This window comes from Pelodiscus sinensis, chromosome 8 (genome assembly GCF_052426305.1).
Source record: "Pelodiscus sinensis isolate ZL-2025 chromosome 8, ASM5242630v1, whole genome shotgun sequence".
NCBI lineage: Eukaryota > Metazoa > Chordata > Testudines > Trionychidae > Pelodiscus > Pelodiscus sinensis.
This window is the reverse complement of record NC_143059.1, coordinates 6,751,446-6,776,010: the sequence shown is the minus strand read 5'-3', so window position 1 is coordinate 6,776,010 and position 24,565 is coordinate 6,751,446. Positions and strand designations below refer to the sequence as shown.

Genomic DNA, 24,565 nt, shown 5'->3' with positions numbered 1-24,565 from the left:
TTTGAAAACAGGAACATTTACTTTGGAAACTAGTCACAGAACCTCACCAGTCCACCTTTAGGCAATTTTCACTTTTCACCTTTGACTATATTTGTGCCAGCTCCAGGTAAGCTGATGCCCTATACAGAGAATTACCTCCATTCTCCTGTCTCCAAAATCAGTCAAGCAGATCCCCTCCAACTATTTCCCTTCTCTAGTTCCTCCATCTTTTTTCATCCATCTGTCTTGTTTTTCCTAGAACTACACCTCTACTAGCAGTCTGGACAGCTTTCTCCCACAACCTGCACAAACTGAGAATGGGCCCCACAGCACAGAAACATCTGTTCAGATGGCTACTTCCTGCTGTGGGTTTCCCCAGTGTCACAGATATGGCCCCTACACACACATACTTATTTTGTGCAATACTTTTATGGTGACTATTTATACTTGTGAAGATTAGAAGACTGACCATGTAAGTTTTGTCATCTATATCAAAAGCACAACAGAGATAGCTATAATTTAAACTTTGCTACAGTGCTCACTCAGCTATAATCACAAGATGGGAACTAACATCTCTAAATTAAAGATGATGGACTACTGGAGTCTGTACAGCAGTTTCTAGCATAGACTGCTGTTCAAATACTTTTGTGATGATTTGTTATGAAGTGATCTGCTATCAAAATAAGGCTAAGACTTTCAAAATTCTGGAAAAAAGACTTTGCTACATAAAATGTGCTACTAAAGTGCCAATGGTGTAAATGTCCAGTTCTCTCTGCCCCACATTTGTAAGAGACTTCAAAGAGTATAAGATAAGGTAAAATGCATCACCGACCCTTTCAATATATGTAAAGTTCTCTACTGATAAATTTGCAGGTGACTGAGAATTGAACCAGACAACACACACAAGGTATAATACAGAAAATGAGTGCAGCACTAGCCATAATTAAGTACTTGACAATGTTTTGTTGTTTATGGTGGTAGAGAATTTAAAATTCCCACTAAAGTTAATGGAATTTCCATTTACTTCAATGAAGCCTTCAAATAATTTTATGTGTTCCAATCTATTCGGTAACTTCAGTAGCATGCTTCTAGATTCCACCCCATAATACCTACAGGCAGCCTTGGAAAAATGAGCGAAAGGTGTCAGTCAGCTTATTCCAAAAACATCTTATAAAAGGCACTGTGCAATGTTACAAAGTGTCATTGTGGAAAGTTTAATATCCTTGCTTACTTGAAGAGTGGTCAAGGCTGCAGCAGTTATTTGTGATGTTTTTAGCAATACTGGAGTACCAGATCCATAAAATTTGTAAATTCTAATTTACCACCCTCCCAAAAGATTTTTAACTTGGAGTTCAAGGAAGCCTGGCTTTCTGATATGTTTCAACTCATGTCTTCTAACATGTCTAAAGCAGACAACGGATTTAATCATTGATACTAGAGATGTAAGTTCAAACTGGCGGTGATCTTCAGCAGTGTGACATTATCAGAAAGCCATTAAGGGTCTGAAACTGAAACACAAGCTCATTAATAAAAGCAAAAACCATACAAAGGTAAAAAAAGGAAGTTTTATTAAAAGCATTGATCCTGACCTAGGGCACCACAGACATTGATCTTTCTGCATCTCCATAAGAAAAAAAATGTTAAAGCCAACTTATTATGATGATCTATTATGAAACCTGCTGAAGTAGTTGGCTCTTTAATCCCATACAATGGGGAAAAAAAATCACACATAACTGGGGTAACACAAAAATAGATTTCTAAAAACTGTAGTAGAATTTAGGTAATAAGCATGACATCAGATTAATATAATAAAATAATCACCATATTAATTTATGTGACAATGGATACTAGCCCAGAGGTTTTCATTTGCTACTTGAGCTATGATTTGAACTCCAAGGTTGGGAGGTGATGAACTAGTGCACTATAACCCTCTTAATCACCTGCCCTGTGTAACACCTTATTAAGCAGCAAGGGCTATTTAAGGAGAAGTAGCCTGTATCAAATGTTGAATGTTATAGCAGAATAAAATATGCACATGAATTCATTAAAGCGCTGAACATTAATTGTAAAGTACATATTTAATTACAAGCTTACAAAAGAATTATTGTACGTGGAATATGTAGCAATTACATATTTTTTTCTGAATAAAGATTTTATGCCGGCACACAGGAAAGCTCTATTTTAGGTTCAAGTTTGTACCTGTCCTAAGACAAAGACATAGTGAAGAACCATGCAGCTGAACTCCACTGGGCAGTACCCTTCTGGTTCCTGTTGACTGTCTCTCCCCATTAAACAGTCTTTTCAAATACACTTTGTAATTACTGTCTTTACAGCAGAGCTAGAAACATTTCAGAATTATCTCTATGGATCTTTCAACCACATGAGCTGTGGGTTCTCAACGTGCTATCCCATCAACTGAATTCAAGTTGGTTCATTCGGAGGCTGTCAAAGGGAGTTGGTGGCCGGTGGTTGGCACTTGTATCAGCAGTAATGTTATTGATCTACAATGCAGTTTGAAAATTGACACCCATCAAAGATCTATTCCATCCAGCATAGCGTTCAGTTGTAGGCAGAGCTGGCAGTGGCATTTGTAGCTACTTTAGCAAGTCTTTCTATTGTAAGAGCTTGGTTTCAGTTGCTCGTAACTTTGCCAAGGTTCAGTTGCTCGTAACTTTACGCGTTCAGGCTGAAATTTTTCATACCAGGAAAAATAGCTCAGCCATTTCCAAGAACAAGGTTAAGGAACAGTATGCTGTTTTGCCAATTTTTTAAAAAATATGACAAACTTTTCACTGAGAAGCTTTTGTATCCCCATACTTTGGAGCAGGGAATTAATATTTGGCAAGGGATTTTGCCCGAGAGTGAGACAGATGCTTTTTTGCTATTTCTATGAAAATCCATCCCAATTTGGGAAAGTTATAAGCTTCAGAAATCCATTTCACTATTACTGACCTCAAGAGCTCAAACATGAGTTAAGCCTTAGAAAATCATGACATTCATAAGTTCTTTAAAAAAATGCAGTTTTATAATTGTCTTCTGGTTTCTGATATGTTGGAGTATCCTTGAATCCTGTTTTCAAGCCTTTCTCTGCAACCACATAGGCTGGGACATTACTTTTTTCTTCCAATGAAAGCTGAGATTCCCATGTAATCACATACCTCTAAGCTGTTGGGCTGTACAAACACTAAGACCACATCTATACTTGCGGGAAGATTGACACTGTGGGAGTCAATCTTCTGGCATTTGATTTAGTGGGTCTAACAAAGACCTACTAAATTGAACAATGAGGGCACCCCTGTCAACCATGGTACTCCTCACTGTCATGAGAAGTAATGGGAGAATTTCTCCCGTCACCATCCTGCTGTGGGAACGGTGATAAAATTCAGCTTAAGGCATGTCGACTGCAGCTGTTATTTCGTGCCTTATGCTGACCTTCCCCTGTATATAGACCTGGCCTTAATATCACAAGACTCATGATAAAATCAAGAGTTGGCAAAACTGCCTTTTGTACATGCTCAGGTATAGGAGTATTAGAGATAATACTATAAAATGGTTGTGAAACCCTCTGGCCAAGAACATGTCTTGTCCATCTACAATGGCAGAACTCCATAGAGGATAACAGTTATTCTGTAACTCTACAGGGTCCACCAGCAATTGCTTAGTATGAAATTCAGTGTGATTCCACTTCATGATATTTCTGTGTTTTTTTTCCAGTTTGCATAAATACTTAGAAAATTACTACTAGTGATAATGCGTGAAAAGGAAAAATTCCCCAGTTTTATTTTCAGTTGTTAAACCGGGAGGGCTGACAGAAAAAAAATACCATTACTTTAACCAGTTAGTAATTCCAAATTTGTTATGGAATTACCCAGAGATAACTAACATGGGAGGTTCCACAGAGCCTCTCTCAGACCAAAAGTATTCTATTCTATGTAGGCACTTATATTGCATTCCTCACCATAGTATCTGAGCACCTTCTTCCAGCAGTGCATTAAGTAACATGATTAACATCTGTTATGTCATTTGTTCTCTCTTCCTCTCTGCAAGCAGAGAGCTATACTTTGCTGAAGAAGAAACTGAAGCACAGAGAGGTTAAAGTGGGGCTAATAATATCTTTCCACCTCACAAGCTGGTTTTGATGCCAGATTCATGGCTGTAAACCTCTGAATACAGGCAGTCCCCGGGTTACATAGATCCGACTTACATCGGATCCCTACTTACAAATGGGGTGAGGCAACCCCGCACTAGCTGCTTCCCTCCAGCAGACCAGGGAGATGCGAAGCTAGCGCCCCGCCCAACAGACCAAGGAGACGCGGAGCGGCTTTTCTCAGCAGACACCTCAGCTTGAGAATAAAGGACTGAGGGAAGTGAGGTGTGGGAGAATAAAACTGAGCTCTGGAGAAATGTTTGGCTAGAGTTTCCCCTACAATATGTACCAGTTCCGACTTACATACAAATTCAACTTAAGAACAAACCTACAGTCCCTATCTTGTACGTAACCCGGGAACTGCCTGTACTTTGGAAGTTGCTAGGAAAAGTTAAAAAATTACTAAGTATTATGTATTCTTCTAAACATAATTACTAGTCCAAGAAGACACGAGTGTCCAGAAATTTAAGTTTTAATAACTTATGAGTTTGCACTTTCAATAAAATTCTCAAGCAACCTCTCTCTCTGCATCCAGATGAATGCCAATGACACATATTGCCAGCCTTGTCATTCATGAATACATAATTGCTGACTTTCATCATTAACTTGCACTTGTTGTTTTCCTAAACAATAGTATACTGAAAAGGCAAAGTAATTCAAATTAAATTAGAACTGGACCTCTGGAGCACAGATGGTGTTTTATGTCTCTTTATTGAGTATTCATTGCATGTTCAAAGTTTTCTGTTTTTCAGATCAGAACAACAGTTAACTAGGTATTTACTTTGCTTTGCTATACACAAAGTATTGGAAGCCTGCCACTGTATTTGTGAATTGACCAAAACAAACAAACAAACAAAAAACCAAAACAAACAAAAAACACACCTCTGGAAAACAGGTATACTTTATATAATCTTAAATATAACACTTTGAGCATCCAACATTTCCTACAACCAACAAATCTACAAATTGCATGCGACCCCAATATAGCAAGACTGAATAGTAGACTGGCTAATTGGCGATTTCCTGCTTTCCTGAAGGCAGATTATAAAACCACTATAACTGAAGAGAAAACTTTGGTTTGCTTTTGAGTTGAGAACAACAAATCCACAGTAATCTATGAAAGATGGACTAAAAACAGACCCAGCACAAAATACCAGTAATGTCAACTATGATAAATGCCTCTGTACTTTACAGATAAGCTTACAAGCAACATGCTGGGCAATGTTTATAGTATTACCTGTCAAAGGAAACCTATTGGCCTCTATAAGAGCTCATTGCATACCTGAACACCAACAACTGCTCTTGATTCCCAATCAAAGTTTATTGTATCATACCACTGAAATTAAGTAACAGCTGTTCCTTCAAATCTCTATCTTGGAAAATTTTGAGAAGGGTGTGTCTAGACAACAGGGTTTTTTCGAAAAAAATTGGCCTTTTTTTGAAAAAAAACTTCCCCTGCGTCTAGACTGCTGCCACCTTCTTTCAAAAGTAAATCAAAAGAACGCAGCAGTTTTTTAAACCACGGAAAACCTCATTTTATGAGAAAGAATGCCTTTTTTTGAACATGCTCTTTTGAAAACAAGGCATTATATAATGCAAACTGTGCTTTTTCAAAAGAGAGCATCCAGACTGCCTGGGTGCTCTCTTTCGAAAAAGCAGCTTGCTTTTTCAAAAGTACTGGTTGTAGTCTAGATGCTCTTTTTCGAAAGAGGGTTGCTGTCTAAACGTAGCCCCAGATTCTAAGAAATTAGGTTGAAAGTAAAATAAAACTTTCTGAAAATATTTATGGTTACAACACATCCTTCTAAAATAGAGGGAGTTCCATGATTCGTAAGTTAATACTAACCATATTTGTGTCTTGGCCCTAACCAAATATATATTTAGACGTACAAATTAGAAACACATTCATGCATTTAAACTAAATATTTTAGATTCAGTTCCTCATTTTCTTATCTATATTAACTCAATGGGACTACTGGAATATATAGAATTTACATGGATTGGGGCTTCATGTAAAACCTAATCTTACTGCACCATTAGATATTAGGAAAGAAAGCACGCATATCAAGAAATGCTGAAAGGTTAACTGCCAAAATGTTAACATGGCCACATGGCAGATCTGGCTTTTTATGGTATAGATTAAACAGCAAGTACTAATATGAAGGGAAAGCAGGAATAGAAATTATTACATATGTACAATGTGACAGAGTTAACAGATGGAATCTCCTGACTTTGGAGCACTTGATATCTTAATCTTTATGTTTCATAAATACTAACTTTTCCATTTAATTTCCATTCATTTTAAAGAGGAAAAAGTGCTGCTAAATTGTTTTAAAGATGCTTTAGTGCACGTATGAAAATGTAAATATTTCTTGACATTGCTACTGCATTTGGTAACACATTCTTAACTGATACATGCAGCCCAAGCTGAAATGGCTTTAACTGAAGCATTGTGAGTTTTTAAAAACATATCCAACCTTAACTGTGATGTTCGAATAAAGGAGCCCATAAACAACATGCCCTTAACAGAGGTGGTCTTAAAAACACTGGGAAAAATGAATGGAAAATTCTAATATTCATGCCTCAATATGCCAAATTTCATCATTTATAATTTAAAAAATACTGAAGTGACTTTCTAGAAATTGGGATTGTTTGTCTTTCCTCTCTTAAAACCATAAAACAAGACAAGTTTAAAGTTTGTAGCTTCAGCTGTTTTTTAATTATGCAAATATTTCAGTTGAAAAGTGTGGTTTTTCCACTGCTGAACTGATTGTGCTCAGATTTTCCAAAAGATTTTCCCTTGGACTGAGCCCAGACATAAAATGTATCTGACCAAAAGCAATTTGTTTAGAAGTGTCATGAGCAACCCTGAAAAGGAGGAACATTTTACAGCATTTGATACTGACAAATGTTACCAGACACATATAGCAGTGACATACATCCATACACTTATGTAATTATTGCACATACACAAATCACATCACTTTCCAATGAACAACTCATGATAATGTGATACTTGTTTAAATAGGACACAGGGACAATATATAATGTCAAGATATTGCTAATTTAAAACCCCAAACAGTCCTTTTCTGCCTACTCATTTTCTCATAAACCTCTCCTAGACCCAATCCAGTCCTTTCTTCATAGTTCGCCTTTCTATTTTTCTTGGCTTTCTGCTTTTCCCCATACTGCCCCGTATTATTACACAATCTTTTTCTTAGAAACCACCCCGACCATAAAGTCTCTTCCTTTTGCCTAGCTTTCCATTGCTGACTAACAACTCCTCTGCCTGCTTATGCTCTTGGGATCCACGCTTTCTTGTACTGAAACCGTCCAACATCACTTGTAAGCTTTTTGAGGGATGGACTTTAAATTGTAAGATTCTCAAGGCTGTCTAAAGCGCTGGTAAGTGCATTACACACTTATATGACACTTTATATGTACGAGTACACATGGTAAATAATAATCATTTAAGGGCAGGAAGTGAAATTAATATATCCAATGGAATTGCAGGGGAAAATTCATAGGTTTCTTGAGTTTAAGGGTAGAAGTGACTGTTAGATCATCTAGTCTCACTTCTCTGTGTCACAGGCCATCAATTTTCACTCAGATGCCCCTTTAGTAAGCCTAAAGGCCTTAGTTTGACTAAAGCTTTTCAGTATTCAGGAGACTCAAGTGTGTACCTTCAGGAGAGAATGGGGGAGACTGAGGTACCAGCAACTGGCAGGGAACAGATTCTGGGGAGATAAGCCCAGAAGATCTCAACAGGCGAGCCACATCCTATTATGCGGAAAGAAGATAAACCTCTTTCCCCAAGTTCTCAATCAATCTAATCTGGGGGAAAATTCATCCTGACCCCAAACCTGGCAATCATTGTGAACTTAGAATCATAGAATCCCAGGGCTGCAAGATACCTCAAGAGGTCATCAAGTCCAACCCTTTGCTAAAAGCAGGACCAATCCCAACTCAATCATTCCAGCCTGAGCTTTGTCAAGACAAAAGTTAAAAACCTCTAGAGATGGAGATTCCACTACTTCCCTAGTAACACATTCCAGTGCTTCCCCACCCTACTAGTAAAATAGTTTTTCCTAATATTCAACCTAGACCTCTCCTACTGCAACTTGAGACCATTGTTCCTCATCCTGCCATCTGTCACTACTGAAAACATTTTTCTCCAGCCTCTTTGGAACCCCCCTTCAGGAAGTTGAAGGCTGCTATCAAATCCCCCCTCACTCTTCCCTTCTGAAGACTAAATAAGCTCAAATCCCTCAGACCCTCCTTGTAAATCATGTGCTCCAGCCCCCTCATCATTTTTGTTGCCCCCCGCTGGACTTTCTCCAGTGCATACACATCTTTTCTGTAATGCAGTGCCCAGAATTTGGATACAACACTCCAGATTTGGCTTCATCAGTGCCAAATAAAAGGGAATAATAACTTTTCTAGATCTATTGGCAATGCCCTTCCTAATGCACCCGAATATGCTGTTACCTGATTGCCTTCTATGACAAGGTAACTGGCTGTATGGATATGGGGGAAGGCGGTGGACGTGATAAACCTTGACTTTAGCAAAGCTTTTGATACAGTCTCCCATAGTATTATTGTCAGCAATTTAAGGAGGTATGGATTGGATAAATGGACTGTAAGGTGAATAGAAAGCTGGGTAGATTGTCTGGTTCAACAGGTAGTGATCAACGGCTCAATGTCTGGTTGGCGGATGGTATCAAGCAAAGTGCTCCAAGGGTTGGGTCTAGGGCTGGTTTTGTTCAACATCTTTATTAATGACCTGGATGAGAGGATGGATTGCACCCTCAGCAAGTTCACGGATGGCACTAAGCGAGGGGGAGAGGTAGATACATTGGAGGGTAGGGATAGGGACCACAGTGACCTAAACACATTGGAGGATTGGGCCAAAAGAAATTTGATGAGGTTCAACAAGGACAAGTGCAGAGTCCTGCATTTGGGACGGAAGAATCCCAAGCACTGCTACAGGCTGGGGACCGACTGGCTAAGCAGCAGTTCAGTAAGAAAAGACCTGTGGATTACAGTGGATGAGAAGCTGGATATGAACTTGAGCATGTGAATGAGACAAAGCAGATGGGCATCTTGAAAGAGGATTCTCAGTAGCATCAGTCAGTCCTGTCTAGTGTCTTGTCTCTAGCAACAGCCAATCTCTGATGCTTTGGAGGAAGCCAAAGAAACAAATAGAAATATTACAATGAATACATATAGCCAATTGTGCATCATTAGGAAAAAAACTCCATTTAGGCAAGCATCATCTAATTTCCCCAAGGTGAATCTTTAATGAGCTCAGAGAATCAGGGCCTTTATTCTTACTATTCAAGTAAAAAAAGTGGTACCATGCCCTGCAGCTGATGTATATAGGTCTCATTCCATTGACCTGAATGAAGCAAGGCCATTTTATACTAGCTGTCTCACAATGTACAGATATTTGCAGAAGCAGATCAAAAATATTTTTCAAAAAACCCCCTAATATCCCAGAGTCCACAGCCTCTTGACTGAAACCGAGAAGGAACCTACAAAGACTTTAGGTATTAAAGAAAGTAATTAAGGCCTGAAGAGGCCAAAGAATCAGAAATCTAATACTGGATGCAGCTGAAGAGGAGAGAGGATCTTTCTTCTCCTCTAACCCAAAATGTATGTAGATGTGTTTTCTAAAGAGTCTCCCCCTTCCATGTATTGGCAGAGAAGTAAAATTCCTTCTCAGTCTTACCAAGCAGGTTGCTAGGTGGACAACTCATGACTCTAGGTTTAATTACATTGTGCTACTAAGGGGAAAGTAACTACTTCGGCATGACAGGTGAAGATCCAGTTAGTACTGCTGTGCCTTTTTAGAAGCTTGTGTACCAGATACAGTATATTTTTATGGTTTAGGATGGAATTTTTTTGAAGAACGATAGCCACCATAATTACACATCAAAACGACTTACAAATATGCCATTTTAATTAAATGTCTATTTATAAGCATGATTTCAAAGCTACACCTATTTCTTTTAGTTTAAAAAATAAAATTATTTCTGCAGGAATTCTTTTAAGCCCAAAAAGCAAGAGAAACAGAAAATAAGCAGCATCCATAACAACTATAAGTAAACTAGAAAGTACTCCAGCCAATCAGAAGAGACTCACTGATTATATCTACAGTATACTTTTCTCCCCAGGCTGGGCTGAAATTTGTGAAGAAGCTGGAACTACTCATCATTGTCAAAGAAGCTGCAGTCCCTGCCCAATGTTATTCACAAACTGATCAAGACAGTGGCAGCACTGGTATTGTGAGGGAGCTGAAATGCAATTCCCAAAAACGAGAGTGTCTTGGTGAGTTCTAGGCCACAGCGCTGAAACCTCACAAATGTAGTCAAAATAACTCAATTTTAATGTCACTGGAATCAGTCTGTTGACACTACAAGAAGTCCCAGTCTTCTTCCTCTTTACTGCTTTGCCCAGAGGAAACCCTCATCTAACTGACCCTCCCTGCCTCCTAGGGAAGACTACTGGTAGCCAACCAGAGTAACCGCATGCAACCCTCTCACATCCCCTCAGGAGTAGAGAGGAGTTTTGGGATATAGGAAGAGGGAAGAAAGAACAGCTGATACCATTTTCACAAAAGGGTTGGGGACAATTCTTATTATTTATGGATAGCAGATAGTGATGGTGAACTTTATTTTTCCTAGAGGCCACAATTTGGTATATCCAGAGCCGAGCAGAACTTTCCCTGGAATTGCTCCTGCCAGGCCAGCAGCTGGAGTCCATTTTGACAAAGACGACAAGAACTGTTGAGACTGGTCCTGCTTTGGGCAGGGAGCTGGACTTATGATGTCCTGAGGTTTCTCCCAGCCCTATGATTCTATGAAATGTTAGAAAGTGCTTCCTAGTGCTTCTTAGGATGGAGGTGGTAAAGTTTTCCCATTTTGGAAAAACAAGAATTCAAGTGCACTTTGCATAATCTATCCAGTAACTGTTTCAGGATAGTTAATGGCAGTGAGGGAAGAAGAGATAAAACAGTAGACTCTGTTGCATGGAAGCTGAAGCCCTGAGTTTGAGATAGGGAGCGAGATATTATACTTTTCACGTTTATGTTGCTTTTAGGGATCTCTCTTTGACCTTGTAACCAGGAAGTCACTTTTGTCATGTTAGCTGGTCAAAGTCTGACCAAAGGGTATTTAATTTGCAGTCTACTCTGAAGTACGAGCTCTCCAATAGCTGGCTAACTGCCTCCTTTCCCTTGCAAGTATTCTTTTAACCTCTGACCAAGCTCTCCCTGAGTATCTGGTCTCTTTAGAAAGGCATTAGAATAAACTGCACTACAACTGATCCATGTGAACATGTATTAATTGTCTCCTAGGAGTTCAAGAACAGAATCAGGATTCGTACACCCACAGATATCATTCAGTGCAGCAACCTTCCCAGTGATCTGTTACAAACACTCTACAATACAGGGTCTAAAGCACAAGCCCTAATGAGTTAGAAAATAACTTAGTACTGCCATATGCCATTCTGTGGTGTCACTATATGCTAAATAAGGGACACGTTTCCCTTCTATCCTTCATTAGTAGTTTAAAGCTAGGAGGTAGGAAAAGGCTGATCCATATTCGGGGGGGGGGGGGGGACAATAACAAATTGGTATCTCTTTTGAGAATTGCCCCACAGGCCAAGCATTTTTATGTTCTTAATCATTATTAAATGACTTAACATGACACACAGAGCCTGGAAAATGATTGCATCCTGACATGAGAACGAATTACAAATGAAATGAAAGATCAAGCTGTATTAGAGGACTGCCTCTGGGAAATGAAAATCTTTAATTCTCTTTTATTATTGACATTTATTTGGCTGCCATGAATAACAACATAGCAATGAGATTCAGCTATGCTTGTGCACCGAATAGCTTATCCAAGGGCTCAAAACTGCCTTAACATTTATCATGTTTGCTTTTGTAGCTGACACCACTGCAGACCCTCTCTATCCATCTTGCATTTATCATGCATATAAAGTGCATTATCTAATTTAAGTTCATTTTCATAGGGAACAAACAGCTAAGATTAGCAAGTGTCAGTTCTCCAATAAGCTCCCACTTGTAAAAATATCAAAGAATGGATTAATGGATTTGTTAACAAGTCCAGTTTAAAGAATAAAATAAATGCACAGTGAAAATTAAATAAGAGCACCAGAGGGTTACGTGTAAGATTTAGATTTACCACCATAGATTTACTAACGCATATATAACAATGTTTTTACTGCTGTTTTTCAGCCCACCATGCAAGGTTCAAGTGGAGCATCTCCATATGGGCTATTCAAATACTGCAGTTATTTTCTGGAAGCAAAGCTAACATACGTGCAAGGCAAGAGAGACATATCCAAATCGGACCCGGTGGCGTTTGAAAACAGTTTGTGGCAAACAAATTCTGGGAAGAAATAATCTAAAAAACAAAAATAATTGAGAATTCCCCTAAGCACAAATTATAAGGCTGGGACATATCTACTTGGAGCCCAATCCTGCAATCTTACCCCCAAGCAATTTCTGATTCAAACGGCAATTTTGCACAAGGAAAGATCCCTAATAGTCCAAACCTGCAAGCTGCTAAACACATTAAACTCTCATATTGAATTCCAAAGATGGTATTCAGCTCCTCAAACGAGGCACTCAGGACCTAAAAGAACTAGACCCATAATTAGTACTTTACCCTGGGCAGGAATTAATGACTAAAATAGCAACAGTTCATGGCAGTAATTGTATTATTTAGAGTAAAAAGTATAGGTGGACAAATTCAAGAGCCTGTTAAAAGGCAGGTAGTCATGTTTGTAAATCTGTGTGTCATGGTATCAGTATTTCAAAAAGCAGACACCACTTGTATGCCATCTAGAACACCTTTTTTCCACCTATCCCTTTGAGAATAGAAGAGCAAACAGCTGAAAAAAGCTAGAAGTGAGACTTTCCACTAAAAGCAAAAAGACTGGAAATACACTTAGTGCTGGATTTCCCTTCCTCATTTTCACAAATGCTTAAATGTACTATACTGTTGCAGCAGCTGTTTCCAACAAGTGTATTGTGTTCTTGTTTATAGTAAAGATAGCTTTGCAGATACAATCTGAAGTCATAAAAAGCACCAACTGGAGCTGTGTTTTAGAGCTACGTTATAAAAATAACGTAAGATACCCATAACTAAGTTGTCAGACAGTCCTGTGAAATGTTAACTTCTGATGTTTAGGACATTTAGGGGGTTAAAATATGAGAAACATTTGTTAAGATAAAATCAGGGAAAGACAAGTACTTTGAATACAATTTGAAAGTTATAATTTGTAAATCTAATACATGATTTTCCATGTATGTATTCTGCAGTATAATAATACGAATTTTAAAAAAATGTACCTGTAGCCATTATAGTGTCATCTTTCCCTTGAGTGAAGACTACAATTCGTTGCCTTTTAGGGTTCACCTTTGGCAGGGCTTGTGCCTTCTGGGCTATCTCTTTAATATCTTCAGTCTATTAATAACAAGAGAAAAAATTATTTGTAGCCAGCATAGCAGAGCAGTAAAAGATTAGGACTTTATTAGCAGATCAAAGATTTATCCTCTTACAACTAGATAATAAAATAGACTTTATTGTTTATTGAGAAAGATGTATAAGAGGAAGAATACTTTAGTCTCTTAAAGGTTTATGTATGTAGTGCTAGCACATTTACCTGGTGTTGCTCGGGCTTTAACTCTTTTTTTTTTAAAATAAAACAAAAATGTACATGATTTAGTCAGAGATGAGGAGTAAGGAGGGGCTCTGGGCAGGGAGAGAGTGAGAGAGAGTGTATTTGTAGAGGGGGTGGATGGGGAGGGCCTGGGGAAGCCCCTCCCCCGATATTCATACCAGGGCTGCTTGCTCTTCCCCTTTCTGTCCCTGTCAAGGCGCGAGAGCGAAATGCACAGCTTGTCTATTCCCTGCATTTCCCGGTCAATGTGAGGTATGAAGCAAACTGTATTCTTACTCCTCGCTCCCTGGCAAAGGGCAAAGTCAGCAATGTCCCCATAAGAATTGAGGAAGGAGGGAAGAGGAAGCTCCAGCCCTCCCCCAAAGGGGTGCTGCACCTCTCTCTGATAGTGGCCAGGATAAAATGCTTCATTCAGATGCAAGAAATTCAGTAACTGAAAATTATGAAATGCCCTGCCTTTAGGAGATGATCCTTCCTAATCCCATCTGTTGCCAGTTGCTCAAAGCAAAAGACTTTTATTAATGTTTGAGTCTGTATGTGTGTGTTCTTTATATGTTGTTAGCAGGTTTTATGTCGCTCTGGCGTCTTGTATTTTAAATTTTTATATATATTTGTATTGTGTTTAAACATTTTTTTGTAAGCCGCCTCAAATATTTTAAATAGAGAGGCGGGATAAAAATATTTAAATAAATAAATAAGACTTTCTATTCCTATTTCTTTTAAATCTTATCTAATGGAAATGTAGATGTTCTCATTATCCATATAAATGTCTGCTTTTTAAAATGCTACAATACTGAACTTTTGGTCTCAAAGACATCTTATGTCAATGAATCCCACAAGTTACAATGTTAAAAGCATTTCCGTTGATCAGTTACATAATATATTGCCTTTCAATTTCACAAAATGCCCCTTTATATCTAAATTATGAGAGAGTCAATAACAAAATGAACACGCTCTCTCTATGCTATTCATTATGTCCCTTCTTATTTATATGTCTAGGTGTGTAAGGATTACATTTCTATGAGCAAATGTCAATTTCACCATACTCATAAAAACAATGAAAAGATATTGCCATTAGTAACAGAAATGTACTGGTAGTCAAAGTAAGAAAAACGATGCTTGAGTATTTGTTAGAGTTTGATTTAAGGACATATTCTATAATCTACTATATGGCTATGTCTACATTGCAGGCTTCTTGCACAAGAACTGTTTTGTGCAAGAGTTTCTGTGGAAAAGGTCTTGTGCAAGAGCGCGTCCACACTGCCATGTACTTTTGTGCAAGAGCTGTGCTTTTGTGCAAGAGTGTCCATGGCAGTGTGGATGCGCTTTTGCGCAAGAAAGCTCTAATGGCCATTTTAGCCATATAGGTTTCTTGCACAAGAAACCCCTGTTGCCTGTCCACACTGCCTTCTTGTGCAAGAGTTCTTGTGTAAGAGGGCTTATTCCTAGTGGGGAGAGGAATAACTCTTGTGCAAGAAGCCCTCTGTTCTTATGCTTACTGTAAATTTACTTGCACTAGAACACGCGTGCAGCGTAGACGTGTTATTTAGTCCTTCATGCAGTAAGGAACCAGGGACCACCCAAAAAATGAATAGGCAACAGGTTTAAAAACAAAACAAAAAGAGTATCTTCACACAATGCACAGTCAACCCATGGAACTCATTACCAGAGGATGTCATGAAGAGAAAAACTATAATGGGATTCAAAAAAGAATTGAAGTAAATCTATCAATGGCTATTAACCAAGATGGTCAAGGATGTTCTTGGCGCCCTTGCCTCTGACTGCCAGAAACTGGAAGTGGACCAGAGGGAATAGATCACATAGGGTATGTCTACACCACAGTGTTATTTCAAAATAGCTTATTTCAAAATAACACGTCTACACACAAAATGCATTTTGAAATAGCGCATCCACACTGAGTGGACTCTGAATCTCATTTAAGGCTGGCCGGAACCAGGTCTGGCAGAGCACCAGGTCAGGACTTACTGTATGGGGCTCCTGCCTGAGGCTATCTGAGGTCTGTGCTTAAAGGGACCCCCCCGGACAGCCAGTTCTCAGGTTTCCCTGCCTGCTTGTCTACCTTGATGAGGGACAGCAAAGCATTTTGTCTCTGTGTGCTCTGATTGCCCTCACTCGGGACACCACAGCACTCTGCAACACGGAGCCAGAGCTACCCCTGGGCACTCTGGTGCTTCTCGTGGACGCATTGCTGCAAGCCTGGCTGCACGTTCTGCAGGCTGCCATCCGGGAGGTCCATCAGGGGGGCTGTCAGTATCCAAGAAGCCCTGTGGGAGAGCTTCCACCCTGAGGAGCACTAAGAGCCTCCCTGGTCTGCCCCACTGGGGGGCTTGTGCCTCATTCCTCCCTCACTTCCTTCTACTTACCACTTCCTAACCCCCCCTTCCTGATATCAAATAAAATACATGCATTTTCATGAACACAAACTCTTTTTATTTAACAAAACTGGGGGGGGGGGAGTAGGAGGGAATGAAGCTCTGGTGTAACTGGACAAAGAAGGCGGGAGAGGGGAGAAAAGAGGGTGTGAGAGGGGAAGAGGAAACCTGGGAGGAGGGAGCTGGAAGGGGGAAGAAAGAGGAGGGGAAGCTCAGGGTTGGAGGTCTCGCCGGACCAACTTGATTGTCATGCAAACTTGCTCCTGGGTTTGCATGTGGCCTTTGGTGGCCAGGCTGGCAGCTATCCTGCCATAGACGGCTGCGTTCCTCCGTCTAGTGTGGAGATCATGGACGTTGTAGGCATCCCCCCAAATCTGAATAAGGTCCATGATCTCCACCCTGGACCAGGAAGGCACCCGCCTTCTCTGGGCCCTGGCAGGCTCCTGAGAGCTGGCAGATTGCTCCTGGGGTGCGGTGGAGGGCTGGCTGCCAGTGGCTTGCTGGCTCATGTTTTGGGGGTCACTGAGTCAGGGGCAGTGACTGCTGGCTCTGGACTGACAGGCTTGGAGCTGGCACAGGCACTGTGGCCAGAATCTACCCCTTTAAGGGCTGTGGGGAAGGGGGGAGGGAGAGAAGTGTTCTTGGTTGAGGCTGGAGTGGCCACCAGGGCACCCTGGGAAGGCTGGAGGCCCCCTATAAGTGTCTACATTATTTCGAAATACCTATTTTGAATTTGGCATTATTCCTCGTGGAATGAGGTTTACCAAATTCAAAATAAGCACTCCGCTATTTTGAATTTATTTTGAAATAACCGTTTGGCTGTGTAGACGCTAGGAAAGTTATTTTGAAATAAGGGCTGTTTTTTCAAAATAACTTTGCTGTGTAGACATACCCTTAGTGATTACCTGTTCATACTCTCTGAAGCATCTTGTACTGGCCACTGTCAGAAGCCAGGATACAGGGCTAGATGGACCACTGGTCTGACCTTATAGTGGTTCTTATGTATTTTCTATATTTTGACATGTAACGTTGACAATATGTGTTTTAACATTTATAAAGCTTTCAGTTTTTGAATATCAACATATACTATCTGACGATCCTCCCCAAATAATTTTCAGCAGCATTAAAATTGATAAAAATAAAACAATGCTTAAACATAATCAATATTAGTCATTGAAATTATAAAAAAAAAAATACATTCTGCCAAAGCCTATATATATCCTCTCTAAACTAAACAGTTAGGCTATGTCTACACTGGCACGATCTTGCGCCAGAGCTATGCAAATGAGGCTAAGCATGGAATATCGCCGAGCCTCATTTGTATATCTAATGAGCTGCCATTTTTGCGGAAGAGGCTCTTGCGCAAGAAGGAGCTGTCTACACTGCCCCTTCTTGCGCAAGAAAAACCCTCTTGAGCAGTGCTGTTGTTCCTGAAAATAATCAGCGTAACAGCATTGCACAAGAGGATTTTTCTTGCACAAGAAGGGGCAGTGTAGACAGCTCCTTCTTGCACAAGAGCCTCTTCCACAAAATGGCGGCTCATTAGATTTGCAAATGAGGCTCGGCGATATTCCACGCTTAGCCTCATTTGCATAGCTCTGGTGCAAGACTGCACCAGTGTAGACATAGCCTTATAGTTTTTCCTATCTGCCAGGTTATATAAGTGCCTGGAATTAAACTCATTTGCTGAGAGTGGACTACTGGTTAATATAATATTTTCAGTATCATTTTCAGTCCCATTCTTTGTTCTCTTATTTTTTTTAAACTTATTTTAAGCCACCACTATATCCTGACCAGACATTTTCAGAGAGCCATCTACAATGGTTCTCTCAAGTCTTTTACTTGAGTGGTTACAGTTAATTTAGAATCCAGCAATGTATGAGTATTTCAAATTAAACCTTCCAGTGCTTGTTATCTTGTATGTCAATAATGACTTTAATTTCATTTTGCTTTGTTAGATCCCTCAAAGTTCTCCATATCTTTCATGAACATCTCATTTCAGCTCCTGCCCATTGCAGGCCACAACCTTGCCCATCTACTTCTGTAACAGAACACTAGCTTCTGGCTGAACTACTGTAGTCCTCACACATGATATAAAGAGTTCAAGTTACAGAGAATCCACCATTTACACTAATTATCTGCCAATGTGAACCAGGGAAAATTTCTTCCTAACCCCAAATATGGTCATCAGTTAGGCTCTGAATATGTGGGGCAAGGCTCAGCAGCCGGACTCCTCGGAAAGAATTCTCAGTAGTAACTCAGCCTCCCCATCAAGTGTCCTATCACCAGGCACTGGAAGCAAAATGCAGGACAATGTAGCACTTTAAAGACTAACAAGATGGTTTATTAGATGATGAGCTTTCGTGGGCCAGACCCACTTCCTCAGATCAAATAGTGGAAGAAAGTACTTTCTTCCACTATTTGATCTGAGGAAGTGGGTCTGGCCCACGAAAGCTCATCATCTAATAAACCATCTTGTTAGTCTTTAAAGTGCTACATTGTCCTGCATTTTGCTTCAACTACCCCAGACTAACATGGCTACATTTCTATCACTATTCAGGCACTGGAGATATTTGCTATAGTAGTCACAGATCAGCCACGTGCCATTATGGGCGCTCTCAGCATACCACCCCCTCCACAAACTTATCAAATTTAGTCTTGAAGCCAGTTGGGTTTATTGCCCACACTGCTCCTCTGGGCAAAAAACTTGACTCCTCATAATTAAAACCTTCATCTCTTTTGAACCTGAACTTGGTGATGGCCAATGTATATTCATTTGTTCTTGAGTCCAGATGCTTAACTTAAGCAACGCCTATCCCTCCCTGGTATATACCCCTCTGACGTATTTATAGAGAGCAATCACATCTCTCATTAACCTTCTTTTGGTTAGGTTACACAAGGCAAGCTCTTTGGGTCTCCTTTCTAGTATTGGCTAGCCAAAACAAATTTGGACCAGATTTTGCTATTCTTACTGCATGTGAGGAGGAAGGGAGAGTGATAGTAGGGATGGGACAGGCAGGTAGTTTCCATTTTGTTTTACCATTCATTGTAAGTGTGTAAGCCATGCCTACATGGCTGTACTTCATCTCAGTTTATGCAGGTTTATCATGTATCTTATCCTAGCTTTCTAATTCAGAATTAACTTCCTAAATGATTGTGGAGGACATAACAGAGACCAGGATCATAATTGAAAATATTACTACATACTTGTCAATTGCGTTGTTTTGGTCAAGGTTACTCTGTACTTTTTAAATCTAATTCTGGGTGTTTACATTTCCTGACAATGTCATTAGAAGGTTAAACTATTTTTAAAATTGACCTCTAGCAGGGTATTCCATCCTGAGTTTGTGGCAGGGCTCTTGCTACCTTTGCTACCCCAAGTCCTTACCATAGCTGCTTTTCTGTCTGCTAGACTGTCCAAAAATGGTCCAGGGCAGAAAGCACAAGGTAGTAATAAGGCAACCAAGAAGCAACAGCTGTTTCTGTCTCTTAGTATAAAAGAGAACTATGGAGAGAAAAAACGGATTGTGGATGGCTTCTTCCTTTCAAAGCTGACAGGAGGAGAGATGCAGGATGACATGGGAAGAATGGGACAAAGAGACTGGAAGATAAACTTCCCCACCAGAAAGACAAAGAGAGGAGAACCACATCTTTCCTGCTTGAGGGAAGAAAGAGAGAAGGGTTACATTGTCCTATTCTCCAGGAAAAGAAGGGCGAGATGAACCCTGTAAAAATGCTATAGGACCTCTCCTAAAGAAGATAACTGCACGTAGCAGACAGGGGATGTTTGGAGGCAGATAATGGCAGGCCTACATTGGTTGAGACAAATATCCAAGCTATTAGCTGTTTTTATTAAAATCCTGAATCTGTACAGGCCATGAAAAGAGGCACGAAAGAGAAGAGAATAAAACATCACACAGCTCAAGGAAAATAATGCTAGAGAAGAGGCTATCAGATTTAACTAGGAGGTGTTTCTTAGTGACAGTCATTAGAGAGTTCATGGTTAAGAGGATGAAGGAATCAGAGAATTTGAAGACGTTTGGAGTAAACTAACTTGCTTAGATTTCAGAGTCAAAGGAGATGAGAACGATGGGGCTATGGTTTGAGAAAATGGTGTGATTAAGAGAGTAGTTCTTCAGGGTGAGAGATTACAAGGGTATCCTTGAAAGCAGAGAGGAAGGACCCAAGGGGGAAAAGATTAGCTGAGGATGAAGGTAAAGGAGGAAATGAAAGGCAGTAAGATAAAATAGAAGTTTTCAAGCAGATCTAAACTATATGTGAAGCTGGAAGTAGAAGTAATAAGCTGTCTCTGAGTTACACAGGAACAAAAAAATTGTACAAAAGACAAAATTTCAGATCAGGGTAATTTAGTGTCCTGTAACTGTTGCTGCAACCTTTGAATAAAATTGGGTATTATCTTTTGCCTTGAGAATAAATAAGTTAATTTTCAGGCCAAACTAATCTTCCTCACCAAAGTTATTGAGTAAAAGAGGAGAACTAAAATGGGGTCGTTATAATCTCAGTGTGGGAGAGTCCTTTACCTCTTCAGGGTTTAGCTTAGTTTCACCATTATGCACTGTAATGTGTTGTGGTATTTTGTGTTACATAGTTCAGTAAAGTGAAAGATGAATTACAAGTGAGGGTTTTATCTTAGGTACCTGTAAGGTGCTGTCTTTCCTCAAGTTTGTAGAAATCATTTTTATCCAGCCAAATTACTCCATACATAATATCATGAAATACCTGTAGCAAAGATTATTTCCTACTTTTATTGGTAACTTGCATTGTATTATATTTGAATTCTTATCAAGGGTATGGTTCGGAATCCTTTACTCCCTCACATATATGGATGAGTGCAAACCCATCATTGTTTTATGGCCCTAAAGTATCTAAAGGAGTGTCATAAATCCACATGATGCCCACGAATGCTAGATTTTACATTTGGATTTGGCTCTGAGTTAGCTAAGGAGGCATAAAAATGATACAGGGGCAGGCAGCTCCCTACTGATTAAGGCATCTGATTCAGTACATCTACAGTAATGGTTTGATTTTTTTTTTTAAAGGTCTGCCGTATTCTAGGAGACCAACAGTTTTGTGTGGAAGTGGCAGCAGGGCCAGGAGCTGGTTGGGCTGGTAGCAGGGGGATTGGCAGCTAGCAGCCCAAATGGGACGTTGGCTGTGGGTAGCTGTTGGTAGCAGGGCTGGACCAGCAGCAGGGGGCTGGCAGTCCTGCCCTGGAATCCCACATGGGCCGGCGCTGACCTTCCTGGTCAGGTATACTCCCTCATCTGGGACCGGTCAGAGGGATGGACCTAGGAAGTCCATCCTCTAGTAAAGATCTGGAGTAGGCTTTGAAGGGACGCTGTAGAAACCCCAACAATGAAGGTTTTAAAAACTGTTTGGATAAACAAATGTCTCTGATGGTCTAGATTTACTGCAGCACAGAGGCTGGACCTTATGCCTTCTCAAGGTCCCTTTCAGCCCTACATTTCTATGATTCTAATATTCTATCACCTACTTGAAAATACCCCGTTTTTTGCTCTGCCCAATTCCAGTTCTTATCTTACTTTCCAGTGCTCTTAAAGTTGTCTCTTCTCGCTGCAAATCACTGAATCCATTTTAGGGATTGAGGTCTTCTTTAAAAACCATTATCCAAAATTTACAAAGAAAAACAAAAAAAGAATGTCATGTATAACAGCTGACTCCCAACTCACCTTTCCTCAAGGCTAAACAATGCTTATTCTCTGCCCCTCCCCCCCCCATTCTGGTTTGCTTGCTTATAAACTGCTAGTCTATCCATTTCTTTTTACATTAGACTTGGTTTTAAGCCTGGTTAGTTTACACTGTGCTTTAGTGTATGCATTAACAGGTGTGTTGTGAGCAAGACACGAGAAGTCATTCTTCCGCTCTACTCTGCGCTAGTTAGGCCTCAGTTGGAGTAGTGTGTCCAGTTCTGGGCTCCGCATTTCAAGAAGAATGTGGAGAAATTGGAGAGGGTCCAGAGAAGAGCAACAAGAATGATGAAAGGTCTAGAGAACATGACCTATGAAGGAAGGCTGAAAGAATTGGGTTTGTTTTGTTTAGAAAAGAGAAGATTGAGGGGGGACATAATAGCAGTTTTCAGGTATCTAAAAGGGTGTCATAAGGAGGAGGGAGAAAACTTGTTCATCTTGGCCTCTGAGGATAGAACAAGAAGCAATGGGCTTCAACTGCAGCAAGGGAGGTTTAGGTTGGACACTAGGAAAAAGTTCCTAACTGTCAGAGTGGTCAAACACTGGAATAAATTGCTCAGGGAGGTTGTGGAATCCCCATCTCTGGAGATATTTAAGAGTAGGTTAGAGAAATGTCTATCAGGGATGGTCTAGACAGTATTTGGTCCTGCCATGAGGGCAGGGGACTGGACTCGATGACCTCTCGAAGTCCCTTTCAACCCTAGTATTCTATGATTCTATGAAGTACAAAACTCTCCAGCAGGCATTTCCAAATTACTCTGTGCCAAAGCAAGCTCAGAAAACATTCTCAAATATCAGTGGCTTGGCTCAGCTTTTTCGTTTGATTCTCACATATTATTTATGAAATATCTAACTGAGGTTATTCTACTTCCCCTTAAAGTCCCTTTATGGTGTTGGGATTTTGTTTTCAACCCAGAAAGGGAAAACAAGAGCAGACACTTATCAAACTGTATATATAAGTGTCAGCAAACTTGACATGTCAGTTATTGCCAAGCAATGGGCCAATAAGAGATAAGATCATAATCACTGTGCACTTTACTGATGTGGTCTAATCAAATGTGGCAGATTTAGGATGTTCAGAAAAATCTATGCTAGAATCTCTATGCAATGCTAATGGAAAGGTTAACATGATGGTGGTTAACAGACACCAGCAAAAGTGGTCTGTCACTAGGACTGAATTTAAACCAGGCACATTCAAAGTGTTTAGCTCAAGGTGGCAATAAAAATATAGAATGGGTAGGCTTAATACACTACTTCCCCTCTTTTTTTTAATAGTCTAGCTACTACTAGGTCCCAATAATTTGTTACACTACATGTGGTACATGGAATATTTGCAAAATTCATTTCATTGACAGAATAAGTGGAAAATGTATTTTTGTAACAATACAGATTATACAAATGAAACCTGACAGTGATAAAATGTCTGATTTCTACAAAGCAATTGCAAGGATTTACGACACATACATTGAAATGGGACAGCCCACATTTTTAATATCCAAAACACGGATATACCTGCTGGGGAATGAGCCTAAAGAAATCTAAATTGAGGAACAAAGGATATGAATCTCTCTCTCTTCTTTTGTACATAATCCAACACATACAAAAGTGGCATGTTCTCAAATCAACCTATGGGGTCCTAACTGTGCTGTTCCTATTAATGCAAATGGCAACAAGAATCAAAGCTCTATCTATACATTTGTACTGAGAACATATTACTTGAAGTGAGTCGGATTCTTATTAAAAAGTCCTGAAAGGGATTTACATGTGCTCTGTTCTGCAATTTAGATTTCAGTAGGATCACTTAACTATCAGTAAAATTAGTACAGTTGTCGTCACACTAATTATAGTGTTTAAGAGCAGCACATTTGGAGATGGCTCTCTAGTCCTATAGCTGATAACTCTCCGGATTAAGTTATCTGAATTTAGCCAGTGAGAAACTATAAAAAAAGTAGTCATTCAAATAAATACATCAAGATACAAAGTCGACATCAAAAGCTCTGAAAATCACTGTAAAATCAACAGGGTTTACTTGAAAAGAGAGTGTTAAGTGAGGGATTGTACATTCTGTAGAACACAGATGGAAAACACCAACTTGTGTGCATGCAGAAACAAAAACTTACACCACCCTTCCAAAAGAGGCTGTTTGTAGATGCAGGGTTCACATTAATCAGTTCCTAACCATTTTATATACAACCTTTCTAAAATCCATTTGCATAATGATAATCCGCATGTGGCAGGGTTTAAGTTATTTAAACGGTGTTATATTTCACTATTTAGTCTTGCTTCACCACTGCTTTAGCAGCGAATCCTTATGGAGTGTAATGCAGCTAATGAGGTAGCTTTTTAGCTGAACAAACTGACAGGTCCCATATCTGCAGAGGCAGCTTGAAACCGTGCCCAACCTCTCGGCTTCCCAAGAGGCTTTTCAAAATTCAATAAATAACATCTGTAGGCGATGTTGGGTGCAGACCTAGCAGAGTGCGTCATAACACTGAGCTGGCAGAACAAAGAAACCATGACGACTGCCAAGTTTCCATGGCAACCGCTGCGAGGCTTGGAGAGTATAATAGCACATCAATCACTGTCCAAAAGAACTTCATTAT

At 39.9% G+C, this 24,565-nt stretch overlaps 1 protein-coding gene and 1 long non-coding RNA gene across 5 annotated transcripts in view; one reads left to right on the top strand and one right to left on the bottom strand.

Moving 5' to 3' along the window:
• The window catches only part of ADK (adenosine kinase), a 417,444-nt gene that overhangs the window by 39,095 nt on the left and 353,784 nt on the right, over positions 1–24,565 (bottom strand). For all 4 annotated transcript variants that reach the window (XM_075935762.2, XM_075935764.2, XM_075935763.2 and 1 more), the window contains one exon: positions 13,509–13,623. In XM_075935762.2, coding sequence (XP_075791877.2) covers positions 13,509–13,623 — 115 coding nt within the window. The remainder of the gene's footprint in view (positions 1–13,508; positions 13,624–24,565) is intronic.
• The window catches only part of LOC142830479 (uncharacterized), a 137,070-nt gene that overhangs the window by 80,171 nt on the left and 32,334 nt on the right, over positions 1–24,565 (top strand). The window lies entirely within an intron of this gene.